Here is a 19,254-nt window from a genome sequence, read left to right on the forward strand (position 1 = left end):
TGATCATAAAGTAATCACCCCAAAATTGGAGGGGGGGGGGGGGTGATGTGCCTGGAGCCCCCCCAGCTGAGAACCACTGACAAAACGGAAACACACTCACCACATTTTTAAATAAGGCTAACATTAGAACACCATCATTATCATTGTATTAAATCATAGTGCGTCAGAATCTGCCAAACCAGGATCATTATCACCACAAATGTTATGCCACGTTTCCACTACGTGGAACCAGCTCGACTCGGCTCGACTCGGTATTCCTGGAGACTGTTTTCATTACAGGATACTACTGACTTTACAGTACCTGGTCGTCATAGTGATGCGGCGCGTTATTTCCGTGTTGTCTGTTCAGACAGTTGCTGAAAACTTGCTTGTTGAATGTTGTCTCGTCTGAATTTTTACGTCGGCCACCAAAGACTGAACCTCCTGGACCGACCATGGTGTAGTTTTGGGCTGTTATCATGTGGATTAATGTACCGACATATTTACTGTCCACTTCCGCATCTGTTTCTTGTAAAACGGCGGGTCACAGAGAAAACTGTCTGACCAATCAGTGGTCTGCAGTGTTATATGTCACGGTTTAGTATCGCTTAGAACCTCGGCGGAGGTGATACCAAAAACTAGTACCAGGTACCAGGTACCAGATTCCAGGTCCTTTTTCATAATGGAAACACAAAAAGGCCGAGCCGGGTCAAGACAGTACCGCGCAGTAGAAACGTGGCATTAGTGTTGAAGTTCATTTGAATACAGATGAATACACGTTCAAACAGCTGACATTGTCACTAAGTATACTGACGGTACTGAAGCAACGAAAATCTGTCCATTTGATGAAGTTCTTACTCAGTGTCAACAGGAGTGATGATCAGAGGAGCAGAGTTTCCTGTAAAATTCAGACCTGGATCGAAGAGTGGGAGGAGTTTATCATTGAAGCGGCAGCCAGTGAAGGAGTAGATGAGACCTGAAGAATCTACGTCATAAAAGGAGACCAGACCCTCCTCATAATCCACAAACACCCCCACCTTCTGAGGACCACACTTCACAGACAGACGGACAAAAGGGTCAGATAAAACGCTGTAGTTGTTTCCATGACTCCAACTGATGGTCCAGCATCCGTCCTGAGGTTTATAGATGATCCATCCTTTCCTGCAGATGGACTCTCTGGCCACTCCTAAAGTCCATTCAGTCTTTCCTTTGACCTGAACCTCGAAGTAAAACCTGCCTGAAGAGAAACTCTGCTTCGCTAAGGTGCAATGACAATGAGAGAATCTCTGTGGTTTGTCTGGAAGGTTCTTCTTCACATCACAATGATGAACCTGTTTTCCATCATCAGACAGGATGAGGTCAGGATGTGCTGTATCTGGATCCAGAGTCAGATCCACCTCATACTGTTGGACTCTCTTCAGCTCAGCTTCAGCCATCTTCTTCCTCTGTTTCTTCTTCTCTTCTCTGAGTTGGTCCTCCAGCTCAGACACAGCTCTCTCCACACTCCCCTCATATGATGGTGGACAGATGTTGACCTTGGTCCAGGTCTTCATGGCTGGAGCAGCTTTGACACATGTGAACCTCTGGACAAACTGGAGGTGGTCTTCAGAGCCTGACAGCTGCTCCACCTCAGTGCTTCTCTTCTCCAGCTCACAGATTTCCTGTTCTAGCTCTTTGATGAAGTCTTCAGCCTGTTTCTCGGTGCTCTTCTGCTTTTCTTGGATCTTCTCTTTGAACTGGTCCAGACCTCTCTGAACAGACTCCATCAGACCAGTCAAGACCTGCACACCTTCTGCTGTCTCTGTGTCTGCAGCGTTCTTACTGAGCTCCACTGACCGTTGGATCTCCTGGATCTTCAGTCGTCTCTCCTGGATCATCTGCTGAAGTTCAGCCTCTGTCTTCTTCAGCTCTGCCTTCTGTTCTTCATATTCGTCTTTCAGAGGAGTAACGTCATGACCTTTGTGGTCTGAGTAGGTGCAGTGTTGACAGATACATGTGTGGTCGGTTTTACAGAACAGCTCCAGAGGTTTCTCATGTTTCCTACACATCCTGTCCTCCAGGTTCTCCACAGGGTGGATCAGCTGATGTCGTTTCAGTCCTGGAACAGTCAGATGAGGTTCCAAATGAGTCTGACAGTAGGAGATCAGACACACCAGGCAGGACTTCAGGGCCTTCAGTTTGGGTCCAGTGCAGACGTCACAGGGAACTTCTCCTGGTTTAACAGTTTGTTGGTCTGAGCTGCAGATGTTTGGTTCATGTTGAGCTTCATGTCTGAACTGAGCCACCATCTCTGAGATGAACGTATTGATGTACAGCTCAGGTTTTGGGTCAAAAGCTTTTTGACACAAGGGACATTGGTAGTTTTCTTTATTATCCCAGTGTTCAGAGACGCAGGGTTTGCAGAAGTTGTGTCCACATGGTATTGTGACTGGATCAGTGAAGACATTCAGACAGATGGAACACAGGAACTGATCTGCAGATCGGACATGACCGGCATCAGCCATATCTATGGACCACAAGAACAAACATGTCACTGAAATATTAGTAATCGTATCATCAGTGTTTATGATACTGTGGTCATTTATAATGAGGAGACTCATAAAAGTCGTGGATGGTCTTCAGAGTCATGTGACTGCTCAGTCACATGACTCTACAGCAGTGATAAAAACAGAGGTGACGTTCGCAGCAGAGTCAAGTCTGTTGAAAGGCTCTTTTAAATGAACAATGAGAACCGATTCGCTGTTGTTCTTATGTTCAAATGTCCACGCTGCCTTCACATGGACGACTAATGACATGTCAGGTTTGAGTTGTCCGCAGCACACCCCGTTCACTTGAACGCAGCTCCGTGTGCAGTGAACTGAGGGGAGGAGTTATCAGAGAGCGCCGCCCGAGTCCGAGTGACTGGACTGGAGTCACATTTACCGCTGTAACAGGGAGGAGGAGACATGAACCACTGAAACAGATGGAGATGGGGGGTTATCTGGAGTCATGGTTAGTCATGGTTAACGCAGCGTCGGACTTTGATCCCAGATGTTTGTTCACGTGTCCAACTCCAGTCAGATCCTAGTTCTCTCTAATCCATTAGTCTGTCCGTTCTTCTGCACCTGAATCACTTCCTTCACAGTGAACACCTTCGTAGATGACTCCATCATAAACACAGTCCGATTGTTTACAGAACAAACCCAAACGTCACTGCGGCCTTTTTGGAAATTTTATCACGAGGTGCATTGTGGGAATGGGAGTTCCCTGCAGCATCAGTTTGTCGGTTGTTGAAGCTGAACCCAAATGTGTCCTTTACCTCCATCCACTGACTAGACTCATTCGGAAAACAACCTGGTGGACTGGAGGAGTTTACAGGGGAGACATCTGGATTGATTTCTACCCAAATCTGTGAGAAACCGCTTTCGCTTGGTCACCATTCCCATAATGCAGTTTGCGACAAATTTCCAAAATGCCAGAGTGATGTTTTTGGTTTGCTATGTAAACAAGCGGACTGTGTTTATGATGGAGTCATCTTCGATTTTTATTCTAGTTGTATTTTGCGTGTGTATAGATAGATAGATAGATAGATAGATAGATAGATAGATAGACAGATAGATAGATAGATAGATAGATAGATAGATAGATAGATAGATAGATAGATAGATAGATAGATAGATAGATAGATAGATAGATAGATAGATAGATAGATAGATAGATAGATAGATATGTGGACAGTTTGTTATACTTCCTGGGCCACTCTTTCCTTCAGAATAATTCTCTATGTGTAAGTTTGAATTACTCTGATCCAGATCTTACAACTGCTACCAGTGACTGTTTCAATGATAAAAATGACTTACCTCTGGTTGACTTCTAAAAAACGAATAAATATAACAAGGAGTCAGTTTTTGAACAGCTGTTTGAAAGGAACGGCTCCTCCAGACCCGGCTCCCTTCAAAGTCCTGACCCTTCTCAGTGATCCGGTCCATTTGACTCAGTTCACCTAGAAGAGCCGACTCTTTTGGCTCTCAAACGACTCTTCATTTGACCACTTTTCCTCTTTGTAATTTATTAAAATTTTGCGCTGTTTTGACTTGTGATATGTTTGCACTAGGGATGTACACAATTAATTGACTGTTGATTAATTGTTGATAAGAATCTGCCCGATTTAAATTACATTACATTAATTAATCTGGCTCCATCGTGTCAGAAAAAAGTCAGAAATGCTCATTTCTTCTAAACTGTCCCTCTTCAGATCCATTTATTTTATTGAATTTCTCTGTTGAATTTCTTTAGTTCTACTCCATAAATGTCATTGTCTGTTCTGTATCCAATGGATCAATAAATCAGTCATTAAGGAATATGACATGATGTTGTCATGAAGTAAAGAAATAATATTTAGCTTTTATTCTTATAGACCCGATTGAAACAGAAAATCAGGTTCTCAGGAAAATCGCCGCTTATCAATTAATTGTTAATCAATCGATAAGGTCAACCAACTAATGATTAATGGATTAATGGATAATTTGCATCCCTAGTTTACACAGATATAACTTAAACTGTTTGATAGATTTGTTGAACTGAAGTAAAATTACATGTTCCAGTATTCAGTTGCTGTAGCCAATAGTCTGACTGCGTTTACATACTTGATGCTCTGACTCCACCCACTTACTCCTTAAACTTGTCTGTCACACAAAGCAAACAGACATTTAAGAACAGCTTTTGACATTTTCTATGAATTATTATTATTTTAGTGCAGTTTTTAATACTTTACCGTATTTATGGGTTGGTTTTAGTTGGTGTTTTTAAAAAAAATTTCTGTGTTTTATTTCATGCTGTACATTTTGCAATTTCATTCTGTAACAGCATCTGGGATGTTTTTACTGAATGTCAATAAATCTGAATCTGAATTCTTAAATGCATCCACATGCTGCTTCTTTTCATTCTTTCCTTCTTGTGTCGTCCTCTTGTCTTTCTGCTCTTCTGGAGGGGTTTGCATACACAGCTTTGACGGAAGGATGCATTATTTATTTATTTTTAGATATTTCAGTTGATTGTTAGTAGTAAAAGAGACTCGTAACAAAGCTGAGACTTATTAAGAGAAAATGTTTTAAGTAATTTCAGGAAGTGCTTTTATTTTGAAATCTGTCAAAACAGGAAGTACCTTTAGATTGTGTCTGCATACGTGACGAAGCCAGATCTCCAAAAATATTGGTCCTATCAAACAGATATTTAATGAGGAGATGGAACTATTCCACAACTGTAGGAAAGACACACACACACACACACACACACACACACACACACACACACACACACACACACACACACACAGCCTGAGTCCTTCCAGATAAATATAATCTATAAATCCTGTTGGTTTCTCCCTGTAGTTCAGTGATAGGAACCACTTCAGTAGAGCTGGTGTGAAATAAACAGTGTGTGTGTGTGTGTGTGTGTGTGTGTGTGTGTGTGTGTGTGCAGTTGAATTGTGGACTCACCGCTGTTGGTCACAGACTCCGTACAGGCTGTAAACAGATCTGTGTGTTTGTGTTGTTCCACTCCCTCCTCTGCACTTCTGTCCACTCACACTGGAAACACTTTCACTTTCATTTCAGTCACGTGGTGAGTGTTGTGTGGAATGTGGCTCCGCCTCTGTTTCCTGGTTGTTTTTGGTAAAATCCAAGTGTGTTGTTTTCTGACAGAGCACAGACATGTAGGAGGTTCTGGTTCTGTCAAATACATGTGGTAGAAGTTTAGAAAGAGCAGGAAGAGCCTGATCTGAACAGTCAGCTGTTGAAGCTTGGCAGTTTCAGATCTGAAACCGGAACATTTACCTGTGGACGGTCACATGAACAACACTGGTACTGAACTGTTTTCCACTACTGTCTACCATCACTACTGTTTATACATATATTATATATATATATATATATATATATATATATATAGTATATGTATAAACAGTAGTGATGGTAGACAGTCGTGGAAAACATTTCAGTACAGTTGTTTGTTCATGTGAACCGTCCACATGTAAATGTTCCGGTTTCAGATATATATATATATATATATATATATATAGTATATTATATTATATATTATATATATATATATATCTATATATATATATATACACACACCCCCTTTGCAGGGATGTCACAGTTATCATGTGACTAGGGGTTCAGTTCCATGGTGGACGGCAAAAGCAAACAAATAAATGAGTGATAGATTCTGTCTAGCACTAACATGTTTCCTCATCATGCCATCCAAACTCAAACAGACTGGAACCAAAAGCAGCTGTAATGAACCAACTCTGTGTAATAATGTGAGTGTGTGTCCTCAGTATGAGCTCTGCTGTTGTAGTGTCTGCTGTTCTACTGTCTACACACAGTCATATGTCCAGTTCCACCACTAGAACACATGGAACAGCATCAGGACAAGAACATAGAACATAGAACATAGTGGAGCTGGTCCAAAGGCAGACACTAGAACAGAGCTAATACTGAAGGCACTGATGACACACACTGGAACACAGGGGATCACAGGAGGTAACCCAGTCTACCACCTAGCTAACATTAGGTGGAGCTAATGCTAATGCTAATGCTATGGACACAAACAGAACCTGTTCTGTCTGTAATATCAGCTCCATCAGACCCAGGCTCTGTCTGGAACCAGATGAAAGCATGGATGGAACTGTTGTGTGTGAACACTGGACGTGGAAAGCAGGTTAGAAAACCAGAACATTCAGATCAAATTCTATATCTGCTGGTTTGTGGTCCAGTGTGCAGTCTGGCACTTCTGCCGTCTGTCATGGTGGGAACAGAGGGTGACGTACATGTGAAGGGATATATATATATATATATATATATATATATATATATATATATATATATATATATATATATATATATATATATAAGTTATTTATACTTTATCTAAATGATATCTTTATGGCATCTAGTAAGTTAAAATTTACAATATTTACAGATGATACTAATTTGCTTTATTCGGGAGTAAATATGAAACAAATATTAGAAACTGTGGAAAAGGAATTGAGCAAGTTAAAAAAATGGTTTGATGTAAATAAGTTATCACTTAATGAAGATAAAACAAAATTTATGGTTTTTGGTGGTGCTAGGGGAAGTGATGATATAAAACTGAAAATTAATGAAATTGAAATTGAAAGGGTGTATGAAACAAAATTTTTGGGAGTGATTATTGACCATAAACTCTGTTGGAAACCACAAATAGAATATATCAAACGCAAAATGTCCAAAGCTGTTGCGATTCTTTATAAAAACTCGGAGACTTGTTAAGCAAAAAATGTTTGCATATGTTGTATTGTTCACTTGTAATGCCATATATGTCATATTGTGTGGAAATATGGGGCAATGTGTATAAAACTAATTTAGACCCAATAATTAAACTCCAAAAAAAAGCTATTAGAGTCATAAACAAAGCTGGTTATCTCCAATCAAGTAATCCACTTTTTGTAGAATCTGGTTTGCTAAAATTTCTTGACATTGTATATTTAAAAACAATGGAATTTATGTTTCACGTTAAAAGTAAAAACCTTCCTTTTTGTATTCAGAAAATCTTTAAGTTAAGAGAAGGACATTATAATTTAAGAGGGATGTTTGTGTTTGAAAAGTGTAAAGTAAGAACAAACGTTAAATATCAGTGTTTCAGTTATTGGTGTCAAGCTATGGAACGAATTGAAGGATGAAGTGAAATTGTGTAGCTCACTGTTGAGTTTCAAAAAGAATTTAATTGGTCAAATTATGAAGGGCTATGAAAGTAATATGTTTACAAAATAACTTATTACACTGAATGTAGTATAATTTAAGTTTAAGTATTTATCTGTTGCAACTTAAGGTGTGGACATGGACTAAGGGTGTAAATAGGAGAAGCAGAAATAAGCCTCCGGCTTCAGCTTCTTCCTTTTCAGTTACAAAATGTGTTAATTTTATGCTTGTTTGTTTCTTTTTTAATATGTAGGTGTTTTGTTTTGTTGTCTTTTTTATATGTGTGTGTTTTGTATCTTGTATTTAACTGAAATAAACATTCATTCATTCATTCATTCATTCATTCATATATATATATATATATATATATATATATATATATATATATATATATATATATATATATATATATATGTGTGTGTGTGTGTGTGTGTGTGTATATTTATATATATATGTGTGTGTGTGTGTGTGTGTGTGTGTATACTGTTGCGGAAATGTTCACACACTTTATTTATTTTTCAAAATATAATATATAAAACAGTTCTGTTTCACTAGTAAATACACCACATTAAAAAAACACAAGACAAACAGGTACAAAGAGAAATGAGTAAAAAAAAAAAAAAAAAAAAAAAAAAAAATCAATTAATTAAAATATAATTAAAAAAAATACACATACATATACATACTTACATACCTACACATCCATACACATTCATTCATACACATACCAATGGAGGAAAGAATGAAAAAACACAGTAGAACATGTTTCTACAGAAGTAAAAATCAGTTCCAGATCTGATAATTACACCATGTGCCACATATGTGCCTCTGACAGTGCAGTAAAAGGAACACCAGTCATTATTAGTGCTGAATCACAGGAGTCGGTTCTGTGTGGGGTCATGGACCTCAGGTTCCTCTCAGGTTCAGGTTCCTCTCAGGTTCAGGTTCCTTTGTGTCTTGCTCCCTCTAGTGGTGGTCTGCTGGTGTCAGTCTGCAGAATGCTGTCAGGTTTCAATCACATACCTGGGGGGTGGGGTGGGGTGGGGGGGGTCAGGGGCTCCTGAGGCTCTGACAGACGGTCCAGTTCAGGGGTGTCCAGTCCTGGTCCTCCAGATCCACTATCCTACAGGTTTTAGATGTTTTCCTTCTTCCAACACACCTGATTCTAATGGTAAACCACTCATCCAGCTCTGCAGAAGTGTGATAAAGACCGTCAGGTGGACTGGAAGAGGGAAACATCTGAACCGTGCAGGATACCGGCCCTCCAGGACCAGGACTGGACACCCCTGCTCCAGGGGATTCAGCAGAAGTGTCTCAGACATGGTGGCTCCTCTGACTAGTCCTGCTGGCCCTCTTAGAAAATGGATCTGGTCTCCACTCGCCAAGATCTGTTTGATGGCGCAAAAGCATTATTTGCTTTGTAAATATTGATCACTTATTTAAAATAATGATGAATAAATTCTTATTTTAGTGAGTAGTTAAAGCTCCAAGACCTAAACATAATAAACACCATTATCTTCTACGACACTGAGTCACCAATAAAACCATGTATATGACAGTGGATGAAGACACTCAGTTAATGATATATTTAACTGAAAGAGTCACTTTCATTCAGTTTTCTTGTATTGATATCAAAACCTTAGAATTTACTTTGAGTTTTTATGAACATCTATGTGATCAGTGAATTAAATACAAGAAAATACATGATTTACACTAAAAGATCATTTTTAAAAAATCATATTATAATAAATTGTGATAAATCACTTAGAAAATACTAAATTTAGAGTAAAAATCATAATTACTACACACTTCCACACGTCACAGGGATTTGGATCTTTGTCAAATATTCACAGAAAAATAGATTTCTTATGAAAAAGAAGTTTGAGAAACAAAATCAGATCCCAATTTATTTTGTACAAATGACATTTAATATGACAAGTGAATTCACATATTAACTTTAAAGTTTTATAAATGGTGTTTAAACAAATAAATCACTTAAGAATAATTTAGGAGTTATTTTAACTTCAGTTTGTATTGAACTATAAATGCTTGAACACCTAAAAATCCACCGTCGACCAAAACCATCTACTGATCTGAACTGTTTAATACCTGCTGATCCACTGATCCTATCAATACATGTCAATAATTGGTGTAAAATACAGTTGATCATCTTTTCTTTTATTAATCTTTATTTGTTAATACATAAAAGTGGAATTACAGTGCATACATTATACATTGGCTTTTATATTATTTCTTCTCCAAGGCCCTCCAAGAGACAAGAGGGGCAAAAGCAGGAAAAGAACATCAGAACAAAGTCTGTGCAGGAGGAAACCACACACAAAAACTAACACATATGTGATATACAAAAATAAGAACTGAGCCGACAGAAAATAGGAAAGAGAGATTGATTGATGTATTTATTACAAATATGAATGAAAAAACAAACAAACAAAAAAACAGAAGAATAAATAAATAATAAACAAACAAAACACTTAAACATAAGACCTATAATACATATTCGAAAAAGGAGTGAGAAGAAGTACAACTTATAAACTCCCACCCCTTCTCCTTATATAATTAATAATAATAATAATAATAATAATAATAATAATAATAATAATAATAATAATAATAATAATAATAACCTTCCTAGTCTAAGCAGATCTATACTATATCCCATAATATGACTGATACTTACTATTAAATAATTTGGTTTCTGGCTTTGTATTATCATGAACAAATAGAATATGATTTACATAAACACATAATACGATAACACATATATGTAAATACATATTCATACACAGATCTATACACACACTTACACATATACACCTACATATATACACACACACACACACATACACACCTATACATGCATATACATATACATATACATATACATATACATATACATATACATACACATACTGCACACTTGTACGTCTTTATACCACCCAGTATCCCCAACCCCTCCCTCATCCCTGTACTTCTGAAAAACTGTGTCTTTGTTCGTCCTTTTAAATTCTTTCATGCTTGGATGTTGCTTTAACTCTGTATTAAATCTGTTCCACAGTCTCACCCCGCTGAATGAAACACAAAAACCCTTCCTAGTCGTGCGTATTAAGTGAATTTTAAAGTTAATTTTCCCCCTTAAATTATAACCCCCCTAAATCAACTCGTTCATAAATAGAAATATAATATATATTTTAAAATAAGTTGCCATAGCTTGTAGATACATGTGCCTACATTAAAATATCAGACATTACATAACAGTGTCAAAAGCGAAAACAATAGATAGACAGAATGAATTAAGACAACAAACATCACCTAAACAAGAAAAGCACTCGGAGAGTGCAGACCTCCACCAAGACAGATCTGTCACGCCCCCATCCCCCCCCATCACCACCAAAATTTAATCATTTCTTCCTTGTGCCAGTATCAACATTTCCTGAAAATGTCATGAAAATCCATCCATAACTTGTTGAGTTATCCTGCTAACAAACACACAAACACACAAAGCAAAGCGATCACAGTACCTCCTGGCAGAGGTAACAAACAAAAAATACAGAGTCGAGAGTAGGGTGGTGGTGTGAGAGGTCAATCTGACGGCAGTGTTCGCAAACACTGATAGTAATCCAAAAAATAGGACCAATGGCCCTGTAGCTTACCGGCCAAATTCAAAGCTTTGGGAAATGTATCCAGATGTCATTTATTCTCACCCAGTTCTGTGTGTTTATTCTATTACAGAAATAGCCCATGTTTTGGTCATATTCCAATCACATCTGTAAAAAATTCAAATTCCAACTTGATATCATTGATACTGATTTATTGGATCATTCCACTTCCTATCTGTTATAATGGGAACATTTTTCAAAGTCGCACTAAATCCAGAATCAGATCCGAAGCCAAATAATTTCACTAACTTTTGTTGACATCATCGTACAGAAGCTGTATACCAAGTTTGAAGTCAATCACAACTGTAGTTTCAGAGAAGAAGACGATTGAAATCTTTGTAACGGATGACAGATGACAGACGACAGACGCCGCATGACGACAATAGTTTACAGCCTGTCGGCCGGTAAGCTAAAAAAGATCGGCATTTATTAAGACATTTAGTCAAAGAACCTCTTAGTGAAAGTCTAATCTTTTCCGATTTAAGAAAAGACGTAACATTGCTAAATCACAGTGAAATAGACGAGGGTTAGGAGATTTCCATGACAATAAGATACAACGTCTTACAAGGCAGAACGTTAAAGCTAATATATCTGATTTTATTTGGCTGAAACAGAGTCCACATATCGCTACAAAAGGCCAAGTAGTGATATTTTCCCCAGAATCTAGGGATGCACTGATTCCAATACCAGTATCAGGCACCGGCTCCGATACTCAGACTGTGTACTTGTACTCGTACTCATAAAAGTAATCCGATACAACTGCACCGATACCACTTACGGCTGTGTGACATTCCCAGTTCAGTGCAGCAGGTACGAGGAGGAGGAATAATGTGTGTGGAGTGTGAAGAGTGTGGACACTGAACCAAACTAGAAGCACTCGGAAAGCGCAGACCTCCGCCAAGGCTGATCAGTGCCCCCCCCCCCCCCCCCCCCGTGGCCCCCCCACGCCAAGGAGGTTATGTTTTTGCCAGGGTTTGTTTGTCTGTCTGTCTGTCTGTCCGTTAGTGTGCAACATAACTCAAAAAGTTATGGACAGATTTTGATGAAATTTTCTGGTCTGCGCCCCCCCGTGGGCCCCCCCACCCCCGATCACCACCAAAATTTAATCATTTCTTCCTTATCCCATTTCCAACAAACCCTGAAAATTTCATCAAAATCTGTCCATAACTTTTTGAGTTATGTTGCACACTAACGGACACACAAACAAACCCTGGCAAAAACATAACCTCCTTGGCGGAGGTAATAAATGACGGTGATAAAAGTAACGCTGACTGACAGTACCGTTTCAGACACAGACAGATACAGACGCAGCGTTCTGTCCGTCCTCTGCGTACATTCCATCTGTTTTCCAGGTGCTGGAGGATGAGTACCCAGCTGTTTTCAGATCTACTCCTTCACTGACACAGTTCAGTTTAATACACATTCTGCTGTGAAATCGAGAGAAACCACTACGAAATGACTCGTTCATTCCTTGCACTGAAAATAAAACACACTCATTGGACTTCCTTGTTTCAATTTAACATCATTTCAGTGTTTTCTTGTTTCAGTTATATAATTTAATCATTTCTTGTTTGAGTTTAATATCGTTTTGGAGCTACATCAGCAGGTGTAGAGAGGAGCATCTGTAGTTTATAAAGGCTCCAGTCCTACACCTGTAACCCAATGGGCCAAGGCCGTCTGAGCAGCCCAGCTCTGCTGGACATTCAGAGGACACTGGTCCAGTCCCTGGAGAAGACGCCTACTGTGTACGATAAGGTCACTGAGCATTTTCTAAAAAAGGAACTGAGGGCCGAATGTGTGTTTAAATAACCTGACACTTTTTTTGACGTAAGCCGACAGTGAGCTTCCCCTGTCTGAAAGACGAGCAGCTGCCACTGGACTCCATCCTACTGATAATACTATGGAGGTAAGAAGTGCGACGCCAGCGGAAGTGAAAACCAAACTTATCACTCATTTCTCTTTTCTCTTCCTGCTGAAGCTCGGCTTTTAAACCTTACCAGCAAAAACACTACAATATTAGTATCACAGTAGTGTTACCTCTGTCATCTCCATGTTTGTTATTACCGACTTTCTCCTTCTTATAAAACTTTCCTCTTCTTCGTGGTATTTGTCCAGTATGGTTAATTCAGAGCAGCGCCCCCTGGTGGATTAATGGACAAACGCTCATTCCAACACATTAAATGTCAGTAGCAGCACTTTGTTACAGTCAGACTAATGACAACGACAATAAAGCACATTTACAAAAGGAACTAAGAACTGGAATGGGATTATTTAGTACTCTGTATCGGTACTCAGTATTGGCAAGTACTCAAATGGAAGTACTTGTACTTGTACTTGGTCTGGAAAAAAAAGTGGTATCAGTGCATCCCTACCAGAATCTTAGTCATGATCATAAAGTAATTACCCCAAAATTGGAGGGGGAGGGGGTGGTGATGTGCCTAGCGACCCCCCAGCTGAGAACCACTGACATAATGGAAACACATTCACAACATTTTTAATTAATGCTGACATTAGAACACCATCATTATCATTGTATTAAATCATAGTGCGTCAGAATCTGTCAAACCAGGATCATTATCACCACAAATGTTAGTGTTGAAGTTCATTTGAATACAGACGAATACACAGTTGACATTGTCACTAAGTATACTGATGGTACTAAAGCAACGAAAATCTGTCCATTTGATGAATTTCTTACTCAGTGTCGACAGGAGTGATGATCAGAGGAGAACTGTTGATATTTATATAATTCAGACCTGGATGGAAGAATGGGAGGAGTTTATCATTGAAGCGGCAGCCAGTGAAGGAGTAGATGAGACCTGAAGAATCTACGTCATAAAAGGAGACCAGACCCTCCTCATAATCCACAAACACCCCCACCTTCTGAGGACAAGACCTCTCAGACAGAAGGACAGGAGGATCAGCACAAGCACTGTACATCTCCCTAAGGCTCCAACCGATGGTCCAGCATCCGTTCTCAGGACTATAGGTGAGCCGTACTTTCCTGTTGATGGACTCTCTGGCCACTCCTAAAGTCCATCCAGTCTTTCCTTTGACCTGAACCTCGAAGTAAAACCTGCCTGAAGAGAAACTCTGCCTCGCTAAGGTGCAATGACAATCAGTGAATCTCTGTGGTTTATCTGGATGGTTCATCTTCAAATGAAAATGATGAACCTGTTTTCCATCCTTAGACAGGATGAGGTCAGGATGTGCTGTATCTGGATCCAGAGTCAGATCCACCTCATACTGTTGGACTCTCTTCAGCTCAGCTTTAACCACCTTCTTCATGTCTTCTCTGAGTTGGTCCTCCAGCTCAGACACAGCTCTCTCCACACTCCCCTCATATGATGGTGGACAGATGTTGACCTTGGTCCAGGTCTTCATGGCTGGAGCAGCTTTGACACATGTGAACCTCTGGACAAACTGGAGGTGGTCTTCAGAGCCTGACAGCTGCTCCACCTCAGTGCTTCTCTTCTCCAGCTCACAGATTTCCTGTTCCAGCTCTTTGATGAAGTCTTCAGCCTGTTTCTCGGTGGTTCTCTGCTTTTCTTGGATCTTCTCTTTGAACTGGTCCAGACCTCTCTGAACAGACTCCATCAGACCAGTCAAGACCTCCACACCTTCTGCTGTCTCTGTGTCTGCAGCGTTCTTGCTGAGCTCCACTGACCGTTGGATCTCCTGGATCTTCAGTCGTCTCTCCTGGATCATCTGCTGAAGTTCAGCCTCTGTCTTCTTCAGCTCTGCCTTCTGTTCTTCATATTCGTCTTTCAGAGGAGTAACGTCATGACCTTTGTGGTCTGAGTAGGTGCAGTGTTGACAGATACATGTGTGGTCGGTTTTACAGAACAGCTCCAGAGGTTTCTCATGTTTCCTACACATCCTGTCCTCCAGGTTCTCCACAGGGTGGATCAGCTGATGTCGTTTCAGTCCTGGAACAGTCAGATGAAGTTCCAGATGAGTCTGACAGTAGGAGATCAGACACACCAGGCAGGACTTCAGGGCCTTCAGTTTGGGTCCAGTGCAGACGTCACAGGGAACTTCTCCTGGTTTAACAGTTTGTTGGTCTGAGCTGCAGATGTTTGGTTCATGTTGAGCTTCATGTCTGAACTGAGCCATCATCTGTGAGATTAAAGTGTTGATGTACGGCTCAGGTTTTGGGTCAAAAGCTTTTTGACACATGGGACACTGGTAGTTTTCTTTATTATCCCAGTGTTCAGAGATGCAGGGTTTGCAGAAGTTGTGTCCACATGGTATTGTGACTGGATCAGTGAAGAAGTCCAGACAGATGGAACACAGGAACTGATCTGCAGATCGGACATGACCGGCATCAGCCATATCTATGGACCACAAGAACAAACATGTCACTGAAATATTAGTAATCGTATCATCAGTCACATGACTCTACACACACACACACACACACACACATATATATATATATATATATATATATATATATATATATATATATATATATATATATATATATATATATATATATATATATATATAGTGGCTGGATAGCTCAGTGGTTTGCACCACTGACTTTGGGGCGGAAGATTGCCAGTTCGAATCCGGCCGGAGCAAAGCCAGGAAAGGACATCCTGATGTCAAATTGGCTACTGGAACAAGACATTCATGCAGAGAACATGATACTGATGGTTACTACAGGAGTAACCCCAGTGAGAGAAGATGCATGCAAGATACATGCAGAAGATGTGGGAGAAATGAGTGCTTTGAAACTCCACATCCTCACTGACTAAGAAACAGCTCTTAACTCAGTGTTCAAATATCCGCAATAAGAAGTTGCTATCATAGCTAGAGATTGATGAGGTACAGCGTTGTACCTCATCCGCGGTACAAAGATGCTACGGCAAGGGGGAGCCAGGGGGGACTCAACTACCTCCTGTTTGCCAAGGCTAAACAACAAAGTACCAGACCAGAACCTAAGGAAAGAGCTGCCGAGGAAATATGACAAACTGTCCACAGCTGAGGCACTGGAGACTGCTAAGCCCGCCTAAAGAATGTCTATGTCAATGGCAGGGTAACAAGGTGACAGACCCACCCAGGGCTGAGACTGAGCAATACTGGAAGAGCATTTAGGAGAAAGAGGCAGCACATAACACTGATGCCCAATGACAGACTTACAGGCAGAACACAGCCAACTTCCAGAATGCACCACATGGAACACTACTACTTTTCCTCTTTGTAATTTTTTCAAATTTTGTGCTGTTTTGACTTGTGATATGTTTATAAGTATGTATGTATTGTTTATGTAAACAACTGACCGACTATCGATTAATTGTCAATAAGAATTTGCTCGATTAAATTACATTGCATTAATTAATCTGGCTCCATCGTGTCAGAAAAAAGTCAGAAATGCTCATTTCTTCTAAACTGTCCCTCTTCAGAATCCATTTATTTTATTGAATTTCTCTGTTGAATTTCTTTAGTTCTACTCCATAAATGTCATTGTCTGTTCTGTATCCAATGGTTCAATAAATCAATCATTAAGGAATATGACATGATTTTGTCATGAAGTATAGAAACAGTATTTAGCTTTTATTCTTATAGACCCTACTGAAAGAGAAAATCAGGGTATCAGGAAAATCGCTGCTTATCAATTAATCATTAATCGATCGATAAGGTCAACCAACTAATGATTAATGGATTAATGGATAATTTGCATCCCTAGTTTACACAGATATAACTTAAACTGTTTGATAGATTTGTTGAACTGAAGTAAAATTACATGTTCCAATATTCAGTTGCTGTAGCCAATAGTCTGACTGCGTTTACATACTTGACGCTCTGACTCCACCCACTGAACCCGCCCACTTACTCCTTAAACTTTTCTGTCACAAAAAGAAAACAGACATTTAAGAACAGCTTTTGACATTTTCTATATATGTACTATTATTAATTTTAGTGCAGTTTTTAATACTTCATCATATTTATGGGTTGTTTTTAGTTGGTGTTTTTTTTTTTTTTTAAATTTTCTGTGTTTTATTTCATGCTGTACATTTTGCAATTTCGTTCTGTAACAGCATCTGGGATGTTTTTACTGAATGACAATAAATCTGAATCTGAATTCTTAAATGCATCCACATGCTGCTTCTTTTCATTCTTTCCTTCTTTGTGTCGTCCTCCTCTTGCCTTTCTGTTCTTCTGGAGGGGTTTGCATACACAGCTTTGATGGAAGGATGCATTATTTATTTATGACCTCTGCCAAGGAGGTTCTGTTTTGCCAGTGTTGGTTTGTCTGTCTGTCTGTCCATGTGCAAGATAACTCAAAAAGTTATGGACAGATTTGGATGAAAATTTCAGGAAATGTTGATACTGACACAAGAAACAAATGATTAAATTTTGGTGGTGATCGGGGGCGGGGGGGGCACTGATCTGTCTGGGCGGAGGTCTGCCCTCTCTGAGTGCTTTTCTAGTTTAGTTTTAGATATTTCAGTTGATCGTTAATAGTAAAAGAGAATCATAACAAAGCTGAGAATTATTAAGAGAAAATGCTTTAATTTAAGTAATTTCAGGAAGTGCTTTTATTTTGAAGTCTGTTGAAACAGGAAGTACGTTTAGATTATACGGATGCACTTTCATAAAAGTATTTTAATTTATATAGTTGCACTTTTATATAGAACTATTTTAATACTGATGTGTTTGTTGTGTTTGTTGTGCTTGTTGAATGTATTTATGAGTGGGAAGAGTGTAGTCTGAATGTTATTTGTGTTTTTTTTATATGGGGGGCATGTGCAATTTCATTGTATTCACTATGCAATGACAATAAAGCTTTTATTCTATTCTATTCTATTCTATTCTATTCTATTCTATTCTATTATGTCTGCAAATGTGACGAAGCAGGAGGAAATGCAGACTTCCTATTTTGAATTTCATTTCCCATCATGCAGCGTTGCTTCTGTGGTTGTAAGGTAATTGTATTCTAAAATGAGTCATATCTAAGAAAATATTAGTCCTATCAACCAGATATTTAATGAGGAGATGGAATTATTCCACAACTGTAGGAAACAAACTGAACCTGCTGATACACACACACACACACACACACACACACACACACACACACACACACACACACACACACACAGCCTGAGTCCTTCCAGATAAATATAATCTATAAATCCTGTTGGTTTCTCCCTGTAGTTCAGTGATAGGAACCACTTCAGTAGAGCTGGTGTGAAATAAACAGTGTGTGTGTGTGTGTGTGTGTGTGTGTGTGTGTGTGTGTGTGTGTGTGTGTGTGTGTGTGTGTGTGTGTTTGCAGTTGAATTGTGGACTCACCGCTGTTGGTCACAGACTCCGTACAGGCTGTAAACAGATCTGGTGTTTGTGTTGGTTCCACTCCCTCCTCTGCACTTCTGTCCACTCACACTGGAAACACTTTCACTTTCATTTCAGTCACGTGGTGAGTGTTGTGTGGAATGTGGCTCCGCCTCTGTTTCCTGGTTGTTTTGGTAAAATCCAAGTGTGTTGTTTTCTGACAGAGCACAGACATGTAGGAGGGTTCTGGTTCTGTCAAATACATGTGTAGAAGTTTAGAAAGAGCAGGAAGAGCCTGATCTGAACAGTCAGCTGTTGAAGCTGCAGTTTCAGATCTGAAACCGGAACATTTACCTGTGGACGGTTCACATGAACAACACTGGTACTGAACTGTTTTCCACGACTGTCTACCATCACTACTGTTTATATATATATATATATATATATATATATATATATATATATATATACCCTTTGCAGGGACATCACAGTTATCATGTGACTGGGGTTCAGTTCCATGGTGGACGGCAAAAGCAACACAACAAACAAATAAATGAGTGATAGATTCTGTCTACAGCACTGAAAATAAAGTG

The 19,254-nt window shown here is 39.3% G+C and overlaps 1 protein-coding gene across 2 annotated transcripts; it reads right to left on the reverse strand.

The window, feature by feature from the left end:
- Positions 1-574: 574 nt before the first annotated feature.
- LOC115422198 (E3 ubiquitin-protein ligase TRIM39-like) lies at positions 575-18,756 on the reverse strand. Of its 2 annotated transcripts, none has more exons than XM_030138334.1 (2): positions 18,683-18,756; positions 575-2,485 (listed from the first exon to the last, which is right to left on the reverse strand). In XM_030138334.1, exon 2 carries the CDS (start codon positions 2,481-2,483, stop codon positions 834-836), a length of 1,650 nt encoding a protein of 549 aa, XP_029994194.1. In that variant the 5' UTR covers positions 2,484-2,485; positions 18,683-18,756; the 3' UTR covers positions 575-833. The 2 variants fall into 2 exon arrangements, with proteins under 2 accessions (XP_029994194.1, XP_029994195.1); XM_030138335.1 differs by lacking the exon at positions 18,683-18,756 and adding an exon at positions 5,457-5,492.
- Between the last annotated feature and the right edge of the window lie 498 nt (positions 18,757-19,254).

The sequence above is a fragment of the Sphaeramia orbicularis genome, chromosome 7 (assembly GCF_902148855.1).
Source record: "Sphaeramia orbicularis chromosome 7, fSphaOr1.1, whole genome shotgun sequence".
NCBI lineage: Eukaryota > Metazoa > Chordata > Actinopteri > Kurtiformes > Apogonidae > Sphaeramia > Sphaeramia orbicularis.